The sequence below is a fragment of the Nyctereutes procyonoides genome, unplaced genomic scaffold (genome assembly GCF_905146905.1).
Source record: "Nyctereutes procyonoides isolate TBG_1078 unplaced genomic scaffold, NYPRO_anot_genome, whole genome shotgun sequence".
NCBI classification, from domain to species: domain Eukaryota; kingdom Metazoa; phylum Chordata; class Mammalia; order Carnivora; family Canidae; genus Nyctereutes; species Nyctereutes procyonoides.
The window spans coordinates 32,229,888-32,252,943 of NW_026575042.1; the positions used below are offsets into that span (position 1 = coordinate 32,229,888).

Here is a 23,056-nt window from a genome sequence, read left to right on the forward strand (position 1 = left end):
GCCAAGGTGAGAGGGACTCAGCTGTGACCTGCACCCCAGCTTCTAAGGTGGGTGAGAGGTGGCCTCAGAACAAGGCTGTCTCTGGCACAATTTCTACTTGCAGAGCAGCATTGTTTTCCCTTTAGGTGAAATCTGCCAAAAACTTGAAATCCAACTTTCATATTTTTATAAACTCTCAAGGCCTTTTCCTCTAGTAGATCAGCTTAATTTTGAACGTCTGTGTGTTGCTATTTTTTTTCAAACTACGTTAAGTACTTTTGATGTCTTAAATAAAATATTTTAATACAGTAGACTGTTATATCATTTATTATATCCCCAGATGGATTATGGCTAAAGCTGTTGAAAGAATTATTTTGACACAAAAATCAATTAAGACATTAGGAGGCAATTTTTAATAAGCAAAGATAACATGTTAGAACTCAGTAATTGTCCTAGAAAAGAAGCATCAACATTCTCATATTTTGGGATTTGAGATGCTTAATTGTTGGGGGGGGGGTGGAATGCCCTTATTAAATAAGGAAAACAAGGGGCACCTGGGTGGCTCAGTTGGTTCAGTGTCTGCCTTCGGCTCAGGTCATGATCCTGGGGTCCTGGGATCCAGCCCTGAGTCAGGCTCCCTGCTCAGCGGGGAGCCTGCTTCTCCCTGTCCCTCTGCCTGCCACTCCCCCTGCTTGCGCCCTTTTCTCTCTCTCTGTGTGTGTCAAATAAATAAATACAATCTTTTAAAATAAATAAATAAGGAAAACAAAATAAGAGGAAAACTTTGAATATGCCTGAGTTGGTAACTAAATTAAAGGATCAAGGAATGTCATGAAATATATGATCCAGGTGAACCTGAGATTTGGCAGCAAGGCTTCCACATGTGAAGACTCGAGGTTCCAGATTTGGGGTTAACTCCTGAGATAGAGTCACGCCACCCTCCCAGACCACAAGCACCGTGATCTCCTTTGGAGCCGTCCTTACAGATGGAGGGCTGGCTGGTGTCTGGCCAGGCTCAGCCCTGAGGCCATGGGTGGTGGTGACCGATGATCAGTTTGAGCCCAGGTTTGCCCCGTGTCACCTGTAAGTTCTTTCATAACTGGCAGCCGGGGCCATCCTGTCCTGGCAATTTATCCACATCTCGTTTGTCAGCTCAGGCGAGAACATTCTGTACACTTTCTCTGCTGTGTGTGATATACTATCTTGGATCTACCTGCTTCAAAAGCAATTTGGGAGTATGATCTCCCCAAAGTCTTCCTTGGTGAAAAAGAGACAGTGACTCACTGACTCAGACTGTCTTTGCATTTTTTCCATCCCTGAGCCCCTTGACCAGTGGAGGTTAAGTCTCTTGCTGCTTCTACACATTTAAAGGGCCTCTTATGATTAGCAGTAGCCTCTCTTATCAGACACTCCGGGTTCTGGTTCTTCTCAAACCCAGCGGATTCTTTCTCAATGCTTGACAGGACACTGCATTACCTCCACATTCTTTTTTTTACATCCCAACTTGTCAAGTCCAGTCTCTTTATTTTGCTAAGAAGGAGTATGGAGCAATTTTGATTAAATGTGGGGCTTTGGGGCATCTCCTCATTAGGACAAACATATCCTTCTTGAACCTTTAGTACCTTTTTTTTCCAAATAGCCCCTAAGTTAATTCTTTATTCTTACTTTTTCTAAAGGAATGCCCATATTTATTTCTTTGCTAAATTTTAATAATTTTGTGAACTCTTTATTTTCATTTTCTTCTCTCTGTAGAATGTTTAATTTAGTCAAAAGCCTTCTTGCAAGGGAGAGATTCTTTCAAGCATTCGGTGAAACTATTCCTTGAATTGAGGATGCAAGTGTATGGAGAAAAGACAATTGGCCAGGACTTACTGTTGAACCAGCATAGTCAGAGTTTATGGGGGCTGCTGCATTGAATTAATCTTCCCATCCCTCTTTAATCTGTCTTAGTTTTGCTAGAAGGTGGTGTTTGTGTGGATATCTGAGCTCATTTTTAATTTTCTGTTTTGTTGGAAGGTTTCGTAACATTTAAAACACCAGATTTAGAGGTGGCATTTGCACTTGGAGAAAGAAAAAAAAATTGTCCCCTTGGGTGATCACCAATGTCAGAGCACCAAATATAAGTTAACCTTGATTTTCGGGGAGCAAGAGTAATACTCTTTTACTCTCTCCCATGTGCTAAATCTCATCTCAATTAAAACATAAGACATTTAGAGTGACCTGTGTGAGAATAAACAGCCTTCAAGGGGGCCTGTAAACATCTGTCATCACCACAAATCTGAGCAGTGTGGGCAAGTGGTGACCATTACCCTCTGGCAGCTTCCCTCCAGATTCACGTACTGATTGGTTGCTGGAGGGTCTTTGCCATCTGTGTAACTGGGGTGTTTCTCTCGGATTTAGCTCTGGATTGCTTCTGGATCACCCTGCTCTGTGATTGACTCTTCACCATGTAACCTCAACTGGATGCCAGAGATCTTCAGGGCAGGGCTGTGGCTTTTTTTTTTTATTCATCCTTCTGTCCTCTGTGATTAGAGCAGGGTCCTGGCACAATGTTTGTCAAATATGTTGAGTCTTGAACAATGGTTTTCCAAGGATTAGAGGCAAAGAAAAGAACCAAGTCCACCAAAATCCTCAGACCGTTAGGGTTGATCTTTCCAATTTTTAATCCATGGTGCTTTAGCATTCGAGGCAAAGGAGGATCCTGTAAACCTATATGGCATTGACATGGTTGGCAACATGTAAATCATGTTTCCCTATGGGCTGGAGGGCAGCATGGAGCAAGCTGGGCAGCAAGTGTGGCAGGGGTGGGGGAAGTAGGCTTCCCCGGATTGCCTGTGTTGGTGGGCCCACCAGGATCCCCTCGTGATCTGGCCTGACTCCAGAAACTGCCTGACCTTCCTCCTCTCCCTGGCTCTGCACAGTGCACATGAGGTCAGGAATGCCAGCCTTGAGCCATCCCCGCTTAACCATTCAGCCTTTTGCTAACTCTGAGTTCAGTTCCTGGTTTCCTTTTACATAACTTAGCAGCAGCGTTTCACACATTCTCTCCTCCTGGGGACAGTCACTGCCTCTTGACTTCTAGGTAATCACACTCCCCTGCTTCCTACCATCTCATTGGTCTTGCCTTCTCCTGCCATTTGGCTGTTTCTCCTCATCCCCGGAGTCTTAGACCAAATATTGTCTTCTCATTCCCTCGAGGATCTCTATCTGTTCTGCAGCTCCCCTTATCTTTGAAATACTGATGGCTCTAAACTGATGTCTCCAGTCTGGACCTCTCATACACATGTTTGCCTTCTCAGACCGCTTCTACTATTTCTTGAGGCATCTCAGTTCATGGCAGCCCCACTCTTCCAGTTGCTCAGGCCAAAAGCCTTGATGTCATCTGGGCTCTTGTGTTTCTTCCCCATCCCACATCCGGTGAGATGTGCTCAATCTATTCAGAATCCGACCACCCCCATTCTCACCACCTCCACCACTCCAAACCTAGTCCAAGTAGCCACAGTCTCGCAGCTGGATCATCACAAGAGTGTTAAGATAGAGCTTTTCACTTTGGCATGGGTCCTGCATTCTATTTGCAGTGCAGCAGAGGGTGATGTTGTTAACGTGCAAGTCAGATTATGTCACTCCTCTGCTCATCACCCTCCCGTGGCTCTCCATGTCACTCAGGGTGGAAGTCTGCCTGTGACCTCATCTCTGCTCCAGTTCCTGTGGCTCACCAGACTGCTCCCAGGTTAGAACTGTTGCCCTGGCCTTTCCCTCTCAAATGCTCTTCTCCCAGGTGTCCACATGGCTTCCTCCCCTCCTTACACCCCATGCTTCTGCATCCACTTCTTGGGCAAGGCCTTGCTAACCCAGTGATTTAGAACTATAGCCTTCTCCCAGCCAGCCCCTGCACTTTGGCCTTCTCTGTCCCTTCTCTACTCCATTTGTTTCTGTTTTACTTAATATTTTAATGTAACTTGTGATTGACTGATTACATTTGGCCTCTGAATCCCCCCACTAGAAAATAAACTCCATGAGGGCAGGACGTGTTTCATTCACACTGTGGAATCTCTAAAACCCAGAATGGTGACTGACATGTGGCAGGTGCTCAGTGAACATTTGTTTGATCAATTAATTAATGGACCTGGGTCGTGATGCTAAGGAAGAAGGAGGAGGAAGAGAAGTTGCATTTGATGGTTGAATCAGGATCAAATATTATTTCAGTTTACCAGATTAATAGGCCCAATGCTACACCATAAAGGTAAAAACATACATGTAAATCCCTGTAGCCAAGGCAAGCAAACTCTACCAACAGAAGAGGAGGAGCACACCAGGAGAAAACCCTAGGGGTTATATTTGAAGGTGATTTCAGAATTGAATGTCAGGGATATGTTTTTGATGCAAAAAAAGGCTAATGGTCACATTAATAAAGTATAGCACACAAATCATGGGAGATATTAGTTTTACCCCAATCTTTGCTGCTTCAACAGCAGTGGGAGAATTGGATTTACCTCTGGGCCACATGCCTAAAGAGACAACATGAGCCCCATTGGGAAAAGAGCCACCTCAGGTGGCAGCATGTCATGGGATAATTGCTCGTAGCATCTGGCCATTCTTTTCAGCAGGAAAAACTCAGGGGAGACCTAACTAGTTTCTTTCGCTATTTGACAAGCCATTCTGTGGAAGAAGGAACATTCTTTATTACTTTAGTCAGTGGAACTGAGAAGAAGACAAATTTCAGATAAGGGTAGGAAGACATGCAAATTGGTGAGAGCTACCCAAGTATGAAGCCACAGCTCCTAGAGGCAGTGAGCATCCCGTCCCTGGGGACACAGCAGGGCCCAGCAGAGAATACTTGATAGGGGGATTCAGGACTACATTAAATCAGATCCTCCCTGAAGCAAACGCCAGGATGGGATTAGAGGTGCCAGAGATTGGAGAAATGGAAGGGGAGGCCAGGGGAAGCTCAGAGAGCCATCACATCACAATGAAGGGGAGAGCCATCACATCACAGGAAGGAGGATTGGATGGGAAGACTCTTAGACTGCCGTGCTGAACGAAGAAGCATTGGTGAGTCTGATGGGAAGTCTTTGGGCAAAAGCCGCCCAGCAGAAGAGTCAGGAATGGGCCTTTCAGAGCATCCTTACTGCTCTCAGTCGTTCGCTGGAAGCAGCCTGTGGGAGACGCTCTGTTTCTGAGTGCAGCAGTCCAGGGCCGTGAGTCAGCTATGCTCCCGGGGTGGGGGGAGCTCTGAGAGGCACATTTTCAGGGCCACCCCAAGGTCTCTAATGGGAACTGTGTGGGGTCCTGGGTGGACTCTCTGATTCTAAGCCCTCCTAACACTGTGTCTCATGCTGTGCTATCCCGTGGCTCCGGGGACTGTGGGCATCTTCCCCACAAGTGCTCTGCATCCCTCCCCCACAGCCCCCCACCCCCGCCCAGCCTAAGGGCCAGCATGTAGGCGTAGGCGGTGCTCACTGAAAGCCCGGTGAGTGGAGAGCAGAGAGCCCATCGACCCCCACACCCAGACCCATAGCCATGCTCTGGAGGGGGACCCGTTAACTTAAAGTGAGGATAGTAAATGTCACTCTGCCACAGTCCCCAGAGAAACCCGTGTAAAGTGGAGTTCATGTGAGGAAACGACCTTCATAGCTACAGAAGTGCCAGGACTTAACTGAACAGCCCCTGAGCAGAGCGCAGACTGAAGCCTCATCCATTACCCGCCTCTTCCCCTAGAAAGACAACCCTCATTTGTTATTTCCAGACTGTTTTCATTTTACTTACACCGTGTGAGAAGCATTGAATTGGGAAATAAATAATATTATTTCCGAACAGAGATTTTGGAATCACTTCACAGATTTTGGAATTATTATCCTGTTTCCAAATGTTTGGTTTGTGTATCATTTCTTCATTTATATTTGTGAGCCCTTTATTGCAAATGTCCTCATTTGGAAAACTCTGACAGAAGTCTGAATGAACTCGGTTGTTGGTCTGTGTTCATGTCTTTTTGAGAGATGCCTCCTCCCTTTCTCTTGAAGTGCAGAAAAATCTTACATGCAGCTTCAGGAGAGATGTTTGCTAGAACGTTCCTTTCTATTGCAGTAATTCTGCAGTGACCAGTTCTACTCTCTCACTGGCATCCCCATCTCCCGGTTCTCTTCTCTACCGGCTTTGACCATTAATGCAAGACTGAGATTCCTTCACCACCTTCTGTTCAAAAACATTCCACTGTCCCTCCTGTCCCACTGTCCTGGAAGCCTAGACTTGCCCTGGTTGTCACACCCTCCCTAAATGGCCACACTGTTTTCATGGGATTCCTCCAACCATCTCTTTTTGGCCAAGCCTTTCTCCACCTGCCCATGCCCAGAAAACACTGAGTCCATTCCAGCCCTGCCCTCATTCGTGTTCCCCTGTCCTAAATTATCACCTTTTCTCTCCTTTGTTGTTTGAACTCCATTCATTATGAAAAACCCACAGGAAGTTCTGCACAGCAGCTCAGCTAGTGAGAAAGAAAGGGTAGGTTCAAAACCAGAGACACTTCTCTCATTTATCTCTGAAAGATGACACTTGTCATATAATCAAAGGTCTGTTCACCCGCCCTGTCTTTTCTTCTCTCCACAGCCCCTTCCACTGTTCCCATCATGCACCAAGTCAGTGCCACGATGAGAAGCATCACCTTGTCATGGCCACAGCCAGAGCAGCCCAACGGCATCATCCTGGACTATGAGATCCGGTACTATGAGAAGGTGAGTCAGCTCTGCCTTCAGGCTTCCAAGACACAGAGCCAGCTACTGTTCAGTGGAGGGAGGCCAGCTGAGGGCACAAGTGGAAAGGCTGGAGGAAGTTCTGAGGGAGGGAAGGATCTGCCCATGGAGGTCAGGGGCTCCTTGGGAGAGTTTGTTGGGTCTTCATTGGCAAAAGTCCCTGAAGTCCAGAGACTTTTTGTACCAACTCAGAAGACACTCTTCCAAACTATCACCCTGCTCTCTGAACAGCTCAGTGGGCTGCTATAGGCAGAACTGATCCTATTTTCCCAGTCGTGTGTTTGCTACACTAATGTAGATGCCACAAAACTGCCAGGTGTCCCCTGAACTTTCCAAAGATTTTGTGGTTTCGTGGACCAGTGTTTTCCAAAGTTTTTGATCATATTCTTCCACTATAAGTTTATTTATAAATCATATGCTAGTACTACTGCACTAATCTATTTGTTGAGCTTAAAAACATGTAAATGGAAATTTTAAAGGATGAGATGGAAATTAAGAGAAATAGAAATTTGTATATTATCTACGGACTGTTCTTTAGCAACTGTTCCTGGGGCCGGCAGCAGGGCACTTGCTGCCAAGAGAAGGGAGAAGGTGCCCTGTGGGGTTGATTTCCTTGGTCTCTGTGGGGGAAGTACATGTTAAACTATAGCATTTGCCAAATCCCAGGAAAATACTGACCCAACACATTTTTTGTAAAAACACCAGATTCATTGATTTGTTCAGCAAGTATTTATTGAGTGCCTGCTATTTGGCAGGTGCTAGTCTAGGATAAATTAATGATCTAAACAAAGATTCCTGCCCTCATGGGCCTTACTTTCTAACAGAAGGAGACAGAAAATGAACATAATAAATAGGGAGGTCATATAGTATGTTAGAAAATGAATAATGCAAAGGGAAACAGAAAAAGCAGAGCAAGGTAAATGGGATCAGGAGGGTCAGGTTTGGGCGAGGAGCAGGTCGCAGAATTAAATAGAATGGTAAAGGTAAGCCTCTTGGAGTAGGTAGGTTCCAAGTAAAGACTTGAAAGAAGTGAGGTTATTGTGAAGCAGGAGAGAGAGAGGCAACTGCCTGTGCAAAGGCCCGGAGGCAAGGTCATGACTGGTGACTCTAGGAGCCGGAAAAAGACCAGCATGACCGGAGGGGTACGAGCAATGGGAAAGTAGTAGACAGGTGAGAGAGGTAACCAGGAGAGGTGATCATGCTGGACCTTAGAACTGCAGCTTTCCCATTGAGTGAGACAAAGATCTGTAGCAGGGTTAGGAGCAGAGGAGAGACAAAATCTGACTTACATTTTTAGAGGATCATTCAGCTGTTCCATTAAAAACAGGCCTACTAGATTACAATAGAATGAGAATGATGGTGGCTTGATGGGAATGGGAGAGGGCCAGGAAGACAGTAAATTCTAGATACAGAAACTAAAGACAGAGCAGCAGGATTTCTAGCAGGTTGGACCTCAGATGTGGGAGGGTTTGGTCCTGGCCCAATAGGAGAATGTCCCTAGCCATCATTGACTTAGTAGGAGGCTTGCTGTGCTAGAGCTTACTTGGGGTAAGGGAAGGGACAGAAGCTCAGCTCGATGTCTAAAACACTTCTGAGATGGCCAAATAGAACAGGCAGCTAGATGTCCATGTCTGGAGTTCGGGAAAGAGGACCAGGTTGGATAAGTCCATCTGGGAGTTGTCAGTCTATAAATGCTATGAAGGTCCTGAGCCTGTGGAATCATCCAGTGGGGCAGTGGAAATAGGAAGAGCATCAGGGATGGAGCCCTCCATCCCTCCAGCGTGGAGGTAATGTTGAAGAGTGAGCATGTTGAACGTGACCACCTTGGGAAGGAGGGCCCTAGTTTCCAGTGCCCTCTGTAGCTAACCAGCCATGTGGCCATGGTCAAATTACTTAGCCACTCTAGGTCAGTTTTCACACTTATAAAATGCGAACAGTTTACCCCCCTGAAAGTGGAGGGCCAGATGGATCAGCAATCCAGCCTGTAAGGGGGTACACTCTTTGGCCCTTATAGCCGAACCTAGAAGCAAGGTGAGGATTAGGGAGCATTCTACTCTATCTAGAGAACATTGGGCTTTGTAGATTCAGATAATTCAATGAATTGGGGGTTATTTAAACCATCTGGATTTATAAGCAACCATTATATCCAGTAAGCTTTGAATTTGGGGTCCTTGTTTGTGGGATATTTTTTATCAGCTAGTACTGTAAATGTTGGCTTTCTACCACATTTTGGACCATATGTGTCAAACGATTGTCCACACAGTCTCATTTCATCATCCAAGTTGACCTGAGAGTTCAGTAGAGTATCACCTGTGGCCAGTATATGATGCAATATCGGAATCACCAATAAGATTCCAATGGAGCCACTTCCCCCATACACTTGAACTTGAGCCTTAGAAGCTCATCTCAGGAAAATAATAGTAATTTTTCCCTCATATGCCCCTACTGGGTGCCAGGAGCTTTAAAAATATTTTCTATTTTTCTCCTCACTACCCAGCCTGGTAAATATTCATATCATAGCTGTGGCGCAAGGAACCAATGTACGAAGTTCAAAACAAAACAAAACTTGCCCACAACCACGCAGCTAGGAAGTGAGTCTACAGCCTGGGTTCTTAACCTACAGCAAGTGACAGGGCTGGAGAGGGGCTAAGTATATGGGAGCCACCTGCTTTCTACTTCATCTGCCGGGCAGAGGGCATCCACCCCAGCCCCCAGGGTGGGCTTTGGGACAGACTCCTGCCTATGTCCCTGGACTCCTTGCTCCCCAGTCCACACCCCAGCTCCTCTGCTACTTTTCCCTTTATATGAAGACCTCCTCCTTTGAAACACTGTAATTAACTTTAACTTCTGATGCTATGAAGGAAGCTTATCCCCCCATTTCAGACCACGTCCCTACTCCTCAGTAATTTATACTAATTATTAACAGACACACATGCACAGCAGCTCAATGCCCGAGGCAGCTTCCACACCTCAGTGAAGCATATTATTGTCCTCACTCCAGAGGATAGAATGCTTTCCTTGGGAACACAGAAGATTCTTTGCCCAAGCATGATTACCGTTCAGTATGTTACTATGCAGCTCTACACTTCACTTATAAAGTGCTTGACTGTAAGGTCTGTTACATTGCCTGGACCATTCCTAATAAAAATAAAGAAAAAGACATTACCCTATGAGGGTATTTTGAAATAACCACAATGATAATAATTCATCATATATTGAGTATCTATTATGTGGCAGATATTCACAGATACATTAGCTCTGATCCTTAAAAGAAATGAAAGATACTTGAAAGCCTGGTATAACCAATTTATAGATGATGGCACTAAGTCACAGAAAGGTCAAATGACTTACCCATGACCACAAAGGACCAGAAGTATGGACATTTTTACTATATTTTAGTGGCGCAATCTTCTGAGCTCAATGTGCAACTGGATTACAATCATGCCCATGCTGAGGATCTCAAAATTAATGGGGCCTCTGAAATAAGAGAGTGCATCTTCATTTTTAAATCCAAATGCTTATAAGCAGAATGATCCGCCTGTCTGCTCCACAAGGCCAGCGAATCCTGTCTTTAGAAGATGCAAACACAGTAGAACTCCAGGAAGATATCCTGGATTCAATCCAAAGAATCAAAAGCACTATTCCTCCATTGTGTGCCACTTCTTCTAAGCCTGGAGTCAGCAGAGTTTTTCTGTAAGAGACCAGACAGGAAATATTTAAGTTTGTGGCCATATAGTCTCTGTCCCGACTACTCAACTTGCCTTTATAGAAGAAAAACAGCCATACACAATATATCAGAAGGTGGGCATGACTGGGTTCCAATAAAACTTTATTTACAAAAAACGGTAACTGGCCATGGACCATGGTTTTCTAACCCCTGAAAACTCTCCCTGGATCCCCTACCTCACATCACTCTCTCAATTTGTGCTTAGAACACCTTTCCATTTCAGGTCTTATGAATAGAATCAATGAGGCTTTCGCCTCCTCCAACAGCTCATTAATAGAGAGCTCAGATGCCATCGAGCTGATGACACTCCCAAAGCCTCTCTATGTTCATCTCCTTCCCATTTTAATATGCTTCCATTCATCATTCTCTCTTGTTTACTGTCTTGTAGCACTTTTCACTCCTGGTGTCAGCGCTTGTAGGCAAACCATGGGAGGAGCATCTACATCTGCTCTCAGCTGTCGTAATGATTAAGCGTTTAGACGTTTACTAGCTCTTCATAATAACTGTCTGGGCCAGAATGGGCTGGTTTAGGCCTTGGGAATTTCTACCCTTCAAATTTTAGGATCATTTTCTCCTAGAAACTCTTTCAGGCCTTGGCAATATCTTGTGCTCGATCGATTGGTTCAAATGACTGGTCTGAAGTGTGGTGTTTATTCATTCATTTAGCACTGAATCGCGGAGCAACCAGGCGGTTTGGTGCCAGCCCTGTGCTACATGTTGGGGATGGGAGCCATGGTCTCTGCCCTCAACAGCTACAGTCTTGTACCTCTCACATGCTTATAAAATCAATCATGAGACAAAGAAAGAAAGAAAGAAAGAAAGAAAGAAAGAAAGAAAGAAAGAAAGAAAGAAAGAAAGAGAGAAAGAGAGAAAGAAAAAAGAAAGAAAGAAAGAAAAGCAAGAAACCGTGCTCTTCACTCTCACTCATTTGTCTGAAGTTGATTAATGGTTTTGAAGGGAACAACGACTAATACTCATTTTAATCACTGAACTTCTTAAAGAATATGTGGGTTATTTTTTTTTTTAATGTCTTTTTTTTTTTTTAAAGTTTTTATTTATTTATGATAGTCACACACAGAGAGAGAGAGAGAGAGAGAGAGACAGAGACACAGGCAGAGGGAGAAGCAGGCTCCATGCACCGGGAGCCCGACGTGGGATTCGATCCCGGGTCTCCAGGATCGCGCCCTGGGCCAAAGGCAGGCGCCAAACCGCTGCGCCACCCAGGGATCCCGAATATGTGGGTTATAAAGTGATTATGGGTTAATGTTTTTGTCCTCACAATCCAAATACCAAAAGGCAGTTTTCAGTAAAAGAGCTGCCAGGTCAATGTTTTACTTCTTTCAAGCAGTGCCTAATTCTACAGATTCCGGTAAAACCGGAGAATCCAGACAGCTACTTGCTATCCAGATTTTGTAGCAGTAGGATTTTATCCTAATTTGCAAGGTGATGAGGTGATTTTTATAGTTTTGGTCTCAGATCTCCAGTGTGTCAAGATAGTAATGACCAAAGTTCTGGATGATATTGCTTCTGTAGTGGCCAACTGTCTTTCTGCTGGATTTCTGAAATATATATCATATTCTTTTTAAATATATCAAATAATGGATGGGCAGTCCTTCCCCCGCAGTCGTTGCTGGAAGCCGGTGGATAGCCCCTCCATGAGGACGGGCATGTAACCTTCAACTGTCTATTCAAACTGGCCTCCAGCCTGTGGTCCTTTAAACTGCTTCCTAAGCATTTGTCACCACCCCATGTGTCGCCACACTCCAGATAGGCCCAATTGCTTGCAGGCTCCTGAATCTCTTTTGGCCTTGCTTTCACATGTTCTAGTCAGTTCTCACTCTTCACCTTTCTCTACGTGGCCAGTTTCTTTCACCTGTCATGACTCAACTCATGTCACCCTCCCAATCTCCTTATCAGCCTGAGTTGGGGGAACCTTCTGCTGTTCCCCCATGGCCCCTTAAGCTGTCTTCTGACAAGTCACTCTGTCAACACTGCTGTCAGCGTCTGTTCATTTGCTGGTCAGTCCCACAAGATTTTGTGTCCCCAAGCAGAGGAGCCATGTCTTGGTCCCTGCAGCCCCTGTGTAGCACCCAGCACATGATAGTGTGTCATAAATGTGGCTACCTGGCCACATGATTGAGTAAATACACATCAGGTCACCTTTGAGACATTTACATGTTTTAAAACAATGGCATTTAAAAAAAAATATTCCACTGTATTCTTTTGTCCTGGCTCAACTCCCCAAACTTTTGTTGCTTGTCTGAGGATGTGGTTTACACGTCTTGCCAGCAGTTTTCCCCTCACGTGTCACCATACTTTTCAAACCATTGTGCCTAGAACTCATCACAGAACCTCAGATCTGCACATTGGACTTAAGGGCTTCCCTCTCAGTGACCCAAGCTCTCCATTTTCACCAACATCCCCATTTTGCTCCAAGATTGATGGTCCGGACAGGGACAGGCCCAGACTCAAAACTTTTGTCCCTGCACACTTGGAGATAACCCATAATTTCTCAGATGTGCGCATGCAAATGATCAGAGCCCCGGCTGGTGTGTAATGACAAAGGAGAGCAATGAAGAGAATCCATGGGAAGCCTTCCTGGAAGAGGAGGCCTTAGAAGTGTGGGCATAGGGAATCTGCAGGATGCAGAGGAATACTGGAGAGAAGAATTTTAGACTACTGAGAAAGCAGACTAAGCAAAGGCCCTGGGGCTGGGGGTATGGTTCCTAGAGGAACAGTGAGGAGGCTCTTTGGGGGATGTGAAATTAGAATTACTTCATTCTGCAGGGCCTATAAACCTAGATTTAGGAGTTTTGTTTTTATCTGGTAATAGTTTTTCTTTTTCTTTTTTTTTTAAGAAAATAAGTTTAGATGATTTAGTGAGGGGGAGTAGCAGAAAAAATGGGAGTCTACAAAAGTCTAGGCACAACCCAAAGTTTTCAGCAAAACAATCAGCAGCAAAGAGAAAGCACCCTTGAAGGGCACCCACCAAAGGTAGAGGAGTCAGAAGGATGAGAAACATGAGCAAAATCTGTGCATGCCAGAGGACAGTCATGTGTCGATAACAGGGACTGTGGGAGACAGGGTGGAAGGGTCTGGAGAGAGTGACAGGGGGAGGGAGCTGACCCCTTGAATAGGTGAGAAGGGACAGGGCTTGCTCTCCAGGGATTAGGGATATACCCCCCAAATGCTGGTGGAGAGGGAACTGGAGGTGACAACCTAGACAGGCCAAAGCGAAGGCAGAGCAGGTAAGTCAAGTAGTAGTAGCAGGCCTCTGGCTCTGCAGCAGAGTGGACACTAGGTCACTCAGCTAAGGACTAGGACTTGAGGAAGCTTAAGGGGTGATCTAGAACAGCCGTGATGAGGAGTGAGGAGAGAAAAGAGGAGGCCTCAGGAGGAGCAAGACAAAGGGCAAATGTTGTCCAGTTTGCTTCCACTGACCTCAGAGACCTGACAGGATTTTGCAAAGCTGCACGTGCTCTGTTATTCTAGCAATGAACCCTGTGGTGGGGAAGGAGCTAGGAATGACAGTGAGCCTCCCTGAGAGCCCAGCCATTTGCTCAGAGCCTTCTTTTTAGAACACCGCCACCTCATGACACAGAGCTGATTCTTTTCATTCCCTTGGTCCAGGCCAGACCATCCCCCATTCAGAGGGAGGGTCTGGGGCTGATGACGGCTTCTAACTGGTGGGGCCCGGGTGCTCCAGGGAGGAGCAGGTAGGGATGCAGCACTCAGGAGCAGGCTGCACACTGTTCTTGCTCTTTTTCAGGAGCACAATGAGTTCAACTCCTCCATGGCCAGGAGCCAGACCAATACAGCGCGGATCGATGGCCTACGGCCAGGCATGGTGTACGTGGTCCAAGTGCGTGCCCGCACTGTGGCCGGCTATGGCAAGTTCAGTGGCAAGATGTGCTTCCAGACACTGACGGATGGTAAGAGGCGGGCCAGTGAACTGGTACTAGGCCAGCACTTGGGGGAGGGAAAGAAGCCCCGAGAAGCTACCCTCGCAGCCCAAATGCCAACCTTTCCTGGATTCCAGTGCCATTCCCTTACCTCCAGTGGGGCTGTGTACATTTGTGTGATTCATAAGGCAGGGCATCCGTCTGAAGTCTGGCCCGTTTCTCTCCTAACATCTCATAGGTTTGCCTTCGAAGGGTCTCTGCACCACATGCAGGGAGGTCACTGCAGTGAGACCCACACATACCTCAGGGGTCATGTGCCCTCTTGCCTCTGGATCAGGACCTGGGTGCCTCCACTATTTTCCCTTCACTCGCACTTCACCCCCTCTCTACTGGGGGACAGGGAGCTGAGTTCACAGCCTAATGGCATGAGCCAAGGTCTCCAGGAAGGAAACACAGGAGCAAAATTTGAGGTGCAGCAGTCCCTTGTACCCAGTATCTCAGCTTATTTGAAGCAGCTTCACATGTGACTCTAGTAGGTTCTGTGCATGTGTCATCAGAGGTAACAGAGGCTACCTTCCAAGCCATCCCCGAAGTCAGTAAGCCTGTCACCCCAAATACTTCCACCTTTGGGCTTTGCTAGTTCCCTATTATAACGATCTCTCCCAGTCAGTCCTCCAAGAACGACCTCTATGAATGGTGATGAAAATCTGATTTCCCTGCAGCCTGAGCATTGAGCATGGGGTACCTGCCTGTATGTTCACTCACTCTTTTCCCTTAGCCAGCCACTTACCATGGTGCATGCTTTTGTTTATGGGCTGACTATCTACCTCTTTTATTTATTCATTTGTGAGCTCTTGCCTGATAGTTTTCCAAACACCAGTCTATTCTCAACCTCCTCAACCGAAAGCCTTTAATTTTTCACTTATTACTTGCATTATGTGCAAAACAGTCAGCTTTTACAGAACATTTTATTTTAGGCCCATACTCTCTGACGAGGCACGTGATAGGACTCGGGGTTTTATGCTGACTCACATAATAATTTTTTAACAATTTTAAAAATCACCCCAAATATTTTAAAAATTAGATGATCTCATGTGAAAACCATAATGTGCGTTTTCTTGTGAAAAATTGCAAAGAAGCCAATGCTGGTGGGCATTCTGGTGTGAGGGCTCTTCCCCTGAGCTAATACGTGGCTGCCCCTGTGGGATGCCTGCCCCTTCTCAGTGATTTGTACCCAGATGCTTGCATGCGAGCTGTCTGACCCCTGTAGGATTGGAGTTTGCAACCTATTTTGAATTTTTTTAGGTGAATCTTCACAATTATTTTGAGGATTGTTAGATGGGGTGGAAAGGCAAGCCAGTTTATTCAGATTAATAATGCTGCTGGTATGAAAAGAACGCAGCTGTCTCCTGTCCCCTCTTTGCACTTCACTTACTATCTGGATTTATGGGCACTTAGGCATCAGGAAGTACACAGGATTAAAAACCCAAAACTCAGAATGCTCTGAGCACTGGTCTCTTGGCAATTCTGCTAGACAAATCAAGAAGTAACAAATTTCCCCCAAGAAGACTATTCCTTTTACATTTGGCAGTCAAGTTTTATAAACCCAAGAGGGACTAGATGTAAGAGAGTTTTGGTAAGTGGCCAAATTCAGGAGTATTTATTTTAATGACTGAGGTTCACACATAGGTAATAATTATACTCACTGAGGCTTTGGGCCTTGTCTTCAGCACAAAGGTGAATCTGAAGGTTGACTAGTGGAAGGGTCAGTGGAGCAAGGAGGACCTGTGGGATTCTACCCAGAGTCAAAGACCACGCCTTGGGCAGGTGACCACCACATAGCACAGAGCCACCCTGGTCCTGAGCTGCTGTTAGCTATAGTGTGCCTACATTGGTCTTAGCTGCTGTTGTTTTAACCCATCCATAAAGTATGGTATCTATATATTTATCAAACAGTCCAGGTGATTCTTACGCTCCCCGGAGTTTGAGAATCATCCTTCTACTCTGCGAGCGGAAGAAGACACTTCTGAAGATAAGGGTGTTGGTTCTTGAAGCTTCTCACTCTCTAGAAATCAATTTTAAAGACTGGAGGTCATATTGCTTTATGAAGTTTTTAAGTTATAAAGATGTTTTTGTGGACTCTTTGCTGTGGTTCCTTGAGTTATTTTTTTTTTTTGCCAAAGTCTTTTTTTTTTTTTTTTCTTAACATACATGTTATAGAAAGCTCTCAGCTGAGGGAAACCTTCCATCTTTAAATCGATGTCTGTGGAGTGGTTGGCTTCGAGAATAACATCCTTGTCTTTGGAAGTCACTTTCTTCACCCACAGAGTTGAAGAGTGGTTCTTAAACTTTGAGGAGCATGAGAATGACCTGGAGTACTTGGTAAACATGCAGAGGTTCTTTGCTCAGAGGTTCTGACTCAGTAGATCTGAGGAGGGGCCTGGAAATAGTCCTGTTTAATCATTGGGCTTGGGTGATTCTGATGCAGGACATGGGAAACTTCACTTCAAGAGCTATTTATTGCCTTTAGGGTGGCCAAATAGAGGACAGCCAAATAAATTTGAATTTCAGATAAAGCCAACAACATTTTAGTCCAAGTATCTCCCGTGCAATGTTTGGGGGCATACTTATACTAAAAGATTATTCATTGTTTATCTAAGATTCAAACTTAACTGGCCAGCTGTATTTTTATTTACTGTATTTGGCAACCCTTACTGTAATAGAACATATAAAGCTTGACCTCTATATGCCTCAGTCCTGAACACCAGGTGAAAGAATAACCATAATTATTATTGTGCCAGCCGGGCCAAGTTGTTTCTGTGGATTAAGGAAGAGTGTCAATATTTGGGGTCCCCCTGACAGTACAGACACTATGAAATGTGCCCCACAATAATTTGATTACTTTGTTATTGCTTTTTTTTTTTTTTTTTTTTTTTAGCAGAAAGGAGTCTGAGAGTCAGATGGACTAAAGACTTCGTTCTTTGTCCAAGAGCACAGGGCTCACACACACACACACAGAAAAACCAGACTTTGGGCGAGCTCTGGTGTCCTCTGTGACTCAGGGGCTTCCCGCCCTCCTGCATCACACAGCTTGGTCTTAACCTTGGCAGAGGCCTCAATCCTGTCCCAGTGGCCATTTCCCCACTGTTTCTTCATCCCCCGCAGCACCTGGCACAGGGCTGCCCAGCCGTAGAGACTCGGTAAATATCTGCCTGGTGAAATCTGTGCACTCTGCTGGGTTTCAATACCTTTGTGTTTCAGGAGATACTTCCACAGTGGTTTTCAGTCTTCCCTCTTAGATCATCCTTAGCATGACTGACAGTCCTTTGAAAGACCTTCGAAATGAGGGGCTATAATATGGAGTCACCTCTGCCGTGGGGACAGATGTCATCAGCATTTAATTCTGAGCTTTTCTCTGTCGCTGCTGTTTCATTTTTATTGTTGCTGTCATTTGGCTTTAGTTGTTTTTTTTTTTTTTTATTTTTGATTTGAAGCTCCCTCTTTGTTTTAGTTGGGCTTCTGGCTCTGTAGCATAGAAGCCATACTCCACATATACATATATATTCATTTATAGTGTCTTTGGTGTCATGCATTGAGTCCCAGCAGTATGCAAAGGGCACATAGGAAGGACTCTAATGGCTCTTTCTCACCTAGATGACTACAAGTCCGAGCTGCGGGAGCAGCTGCCCCTGATTGCTGGCTCGGCAGCAGCCGGGGTGGTGTTTGTAGTGTCATTGGTGGCCATCTCCATCGTCTGTAGCAGGTAGGCCTTCCACTTCCACTCCCAGCACTTGCTCTCCCACTGCCCCAGGTCCAAGAAGCTCCTATCAGCTCCTCCCAGGCCACACACAGTAAATGGGGCCTAACTATTCACAGATGTGCTGCCAAGCTCACGGTCATCCCCCCTGTCTCAATCTGTGGGCAGCCTAGAATTTGCCAGATTATGTATTTTCTCTGTGCCTAAGATAAAATCCCCCGTAAGAGTTGGGCAAGGCTATGAGTAAACAGCATCCATCTTCCAATTTCATTTTATTCCCCTCACTATCAGAGTGACAGTTCTCAAATTGCATTTGATCCACTGGTGCATAATAGCCTATACCACAGCCCATCCTCTGGTTAGAGAGCCAAGGTCCTCGGCAGAGGGCCCAAGACAGGTGGGTAGGAGGGGAGCCTCCGAGGAAGACAGGAACTCCAAGTTCTGCAGAAGGGCAGGCCCTGAGGCCTTGTGAATTTTTAATACTGTTGCTACTGCCTTTGGGGGTTAGCCCAGATTCTGCTGCAGAAAGCAGTGTAGTTGGCTTCTCCAGAGCTGTTCCACGGTGCAGCCAGCATGCTGACAGGTGTCCTCAGTGTCTCTGCCTACAACCCTGATGGAGACCTACGGCCCTGCCTGGCCTCTGAAAGACCTTGACTTGAAAGCAGACCCGGCTGCCCACAGTGGTGGTCAAGCCAGGAAGCAGGCCAGGAGCTAAATGTTAATGTGAGAGCTGCCCAGTTCCCAGCCCCAGGAGATGCCTGAGTGGGTCCCCATCAGGACAGGGGAGCTGGGTGGACATCCCTGGAGCAGAGCAGTGAGCTTGCACCCCAGCTGAAAGAGCTCCTCTTGCTTGCATCCGCAGGAAACGAGCTTACAGCAAAGAGGCCGTGTACAGCGATAAGCTCCAGCATTACAGCACCGGCCGAGGTGAGTAGAAAGCACACACCTGGCGGAGTAGGTGAGTACTTGGAGTGCTCCTTATAGCCGGGCTGGCTGGTCCTGACGACAGAACCCCTTCCAGCCCCCGGTGCTCCAGCAGTGGCTTCTCTCTGCAGGTTCCCATGGGCCACGGGCTACCTGCCTCTCTGAAGTCTGCCCATTGTGGGCACTCTTTGGGCGCCTGGCGAGTAGATTATCTTCCACATTGATAAGCCCATATAGGACACAGAATGCAGGGGAAAGATTGGGTTTTAGCAAGTCAATGAATCCTGAAATCAGACTCAGTGGGAAAAGATGGAGGGTTCTCTATTAACATCTTTTGCCTTATCTTATCCAATTGAGCGGCTGGGGAATGTGTTAACCAAATTCACAGATAAGCCAGAGAACATGAATGTAGGGAATTAAAAAGATAGCAGAGCCCAAGAGGCCAGAGTGTTGGGATATCTCCCAAGTGTTTTCTTTTAAGCAGTACCTTGAAAAGTTTTCTCACTCATTATCCTACCCATCTCTTTTTAAAAAACCTATATGTAATAGTTTTATGGCTAAAATTTCTCCTTACCAATGTACAATGTAAAGTCCTATGTCAGAATTATTCTTCTATCTGTGTCATTACATGGCAGGATCTGTAAAAAGTCCCCCTAGGTCAGTTGGGCCACCTCCCCACTTCCAGAAAGCTTAGATCCTTGGGACATGTTCTCTTTCTAAGTAACTCCTTTTGAATTCCGCTGATGCCCTCAGAAATCTGTGCCAGCACCTTGCGCTATGCTTGTCGCAGGCTTCTTCTGTAAACCTCTTCTCACCTAAATCCCCCGGTGCAATGCCAGCCCCTTTCTTCCTGTTCACTCAGCAGTAAGCATGAAAAACAGACCTCCTGGACACACACAAACCCTCAGCATGCCTTCAGTGGGTAGTTCCTGGAGTGAAAATGGACTCAAAGGCAAAATTTCTCTTGGACCCAAATCCTCCCTTCTCCAAGGTTCCCCAAGGCAGGAAAGTGAGGCCAGGACCTTCACCCAGCAGCTCCACCTCAGGTAGCTAGTGTTGTAGCATGGCCAGCGCTGGCTGGGACTGTACCAAGGTCACTGTAGAAATGGCTTTGCTCTCTGGGGGCTTTCAACCCAAGACCAAGAAACTGCCAAGGCTTTGTAGAGGATGGAGCCCCTGGTGGCTGGCTGCTGTTACAGGCAGTTATTACTGGGAAGGAGGTGGGGGCTCAGTGTGGGCTCAGATGCCCTGACACGCCCTACCAGGGGTCTGGGGCAGCCTCCAATCAGCAGCACAAACAGGCTGGGGGATTGGGAGAATGGACCCCTTCTAGGGCTACAGGCAGAGTTCCTGCAACACTGAGTCCCATTTACTTTTCTTGCTTTGCCTGTCCAGGCCCCCCTGGGCCTTCATTTTAACCAGTTGTAACTGGTTTCACAGGGGAAACCTTACTGTGTTCCTTCTCTTTTCCTGTGTCCTGACTCTGTGCCTTTCTGCAAAATCTACAGATGTGTTTAACTTATTTTAACCTGTGCATTTGCCCTTCCAGGCAGTGCCTTAACTTCCCCAACTAAAAAATAAAGACTGATTTTTCTCTGATTCTCAAGTGAAGATTCCCCCTCCACTGAGCATCTGAATTACCTGAAGGGTTTTCTCCATCCGCCTGCTTCCCTGCCTCTGCTTCAGGACTCGGACATTGCCCCTACCCACCCCCTACTTAGGGCTGACACCTGGCCATATGAAGACCCATGGTGAAGTCCATTTCAGATGTGGCATCTGGGTGACCTCTTTTGACGAAACATTTGAGATGGCCATGTCAGCTGGAATGCAGAGGATGCAAAATTGTTTTCAAGAGGAGAAATGCCATTTTGGAGACTAGAGATGCCCCTGGGTGAGAATGGGGTGCCCTAAGAAGGAGCTCCCCTTATCAAATGGCAGGCAAGCTAAGCCTTGTCACTTCTTGGGCAGGGTACAGCAGGCATCAAGAATCCAGTCCAGGTGCAGCTTGATGTCCTTTGGACCGCTTCACCCTGAGATCTGGCCATCCTCCTGCTCTGGAGGGGTGCCGCTCTGCGGGCCCACCACGTGGCACCCACGTGCACAGAGATATGCTTCCACAACACCCGAGCCCCTTCTGGGGAACTCTGCTATCCCTAAGGCCAACAGAAGGAGGTGTCCATGGTTGTTAGGGTGCACAGAGAAACCAATCCCCAGTCTGCAGTAATGGTGTCCTGCTGCAGCCAATGTGGACAGCTGAGTCCACGGTGCCATCCATGATAAGCTGCACAGTCGCATCCCTACCCCTCAGACTGGACACTGTGCCACACAGAGTTCACTCCCTTGGCTGCTTTAGAAGGCTGTCTTCTTTTTAATTCAGCTCCCCTTTTATAAGTGCCCTTACCCCTGTCCATAACAGTTCTGGCTCCTCTTTGCAACCCAGTTCCCTAAACTCCTGGTCTCATGCATTGAACTGCATTAGTGCTTTTTCTCCCAAGCACATCCATCACTCTGACCAAAGCTCTTACTGTTGGAGAATCACAGTTGAGAGGCTTTTAGAGCTGGGGGAAGGCTCAGCACACTTGTAACAGAAGAGAAAACTGCTGGCTCTGATGGAGGACGTGTCTGGCCCAAGACGGGGAAGGAGTAGGAATATTTAGTTATAGAAAGCCTACTCTGTGCCATGAATTGGGAACTTTCTTCTGGTAGCTCACTTTGACTCATCCAACCCTGACAACCACTTAAGAGGCAGGCATTAATAGGGCAGGAGTCATAGGGCTCCTAGGTGGCAGAGGTAGATGGCACACTATCTAAGTCTGGCTACAGAGTCCATTCTCTCTCTTACCATATTGCAGAGACTCAAGGTGCCAGGTGATCAGGAGCTGGTGAGGATAGGGTAAGGACTAATCCTGGGGTCCTGGTTGGTGGTTTATCAGTTCTCTAACCCTGGGTCCCACTTTAGAAGGCGGAAAGGTCAGTTATGTCTAATCTGAGTGTGTCTGCATACACATGGCCAGCAACTGCAGTCTGAGGACTTCCTGCCTGGGAAGTAATGGGAAACCCACAGCAGCCCCATCTCTCTTCCCCGTGGGCAGGGACTGGGGTACCATAGAGAAGCCCGGTGGTCCCTGCACTCCCAGACCGTCCTTTCAAGCTGATACAAAAGCTGAAGGAGAAATAACAGAAATCTTTCCAGATGGAATACCTTCTCTAGCCCATCCAGACATGGAAAAGATGTTCAGTTTGAGAACAGTGTGCTTGCTGGGGCACTGAGTTATGCCCCCTCCGCTGAGCTTGGAGCACGTGAATAAGCACAGAAAGGGGAGGCTGAATTTGGGTGAGAGAGATTAGAGGAAAGGCAAGTTGGGAAGAGGATCTGCTGGATGTGATGCTGGATGCTTGGATGAAGAGCCTGCAAGCCTGTGGTTCATGTTCAAGGTGGGTGGGACCGTGGTTTTCCCGTGTCCAAGGAGAGGCAGACAGATGGTGTGTTCTCATGATTTCTGTGAGCCAGATCTCAGAAGGTGCTTGCTGGCTGACTAAAAATTGCCTGGACAGGATGATCCAGGTAGGCCAGGGTAGGCTTGGGAATCTATCTTAGAAAAGTTCTAGTCAATTCTGCATTTGGGAAATGCTACTGGGTATTTATGGGGCTTATGTAACTACACACCTGATGCCTCACTGATTTCTGAGTTGGGTGAAGTGGGGAGGGGTGGGGAGAGAGGAAGAAAAGAGCTTGGTAAGAGGTCAAAGGCTTTCAGAAAGCAACCCTACCACAACCACCTCCGTGTTGCAGGCAACTGCAGATACAATGACACATTTATTCTTAAGCCTCGAGAAAAGCAAAAACAAATAGGACATGTGCCCAAGGACTGGCAAAAGCTCTAATTTCCACCTAGGGCAAGAGGACAGAGCACTGAGATTACAGAACAGGAGTGTGAGCTTGATCCGGGCCAAATGCTTGTAGAGACCAAAGCACGTGGGTACTGGGCATTTACAACTGAATTCAGTGATCATTGGGAAC

At 46.5% G+C, this 23,056-nt stretch overlaps 1 protein-coding gene across 1 annotated transcript in view; it reads left to right on the forward strand.

Annotated features, from left to right (window-relative positions):
- EPHB1 (EPH receptor B1) overlaps positions 1 to 23,056 on the forward strand; it is a 431,779-nt gene that overhangs the window by 331,573 nt on the left and 77,150 nt on the right. The window contains exons 6-9 of the mRNA XM_055321648.1: positions 6,583 to 6,707; positions 14,222 to 14,384; positions 18,009 to 18,117; positions 18,974 to 19,038. Of these exons, the coding sequence (XP_055177623.1) occupies positions 6,583 to 6,707; positions 14,222 to 14,384; positions 18,009 to 18,117; positions 18,974 to 19,038 (462 nt within the window). The remainder of the gene's footprint in view (positions 1 to 6,582; positions 6,708 to 14,221; positions 14,385 to 18,008; positions 18,118 to 18,973; positions 19,039 to 23,056) is intronic.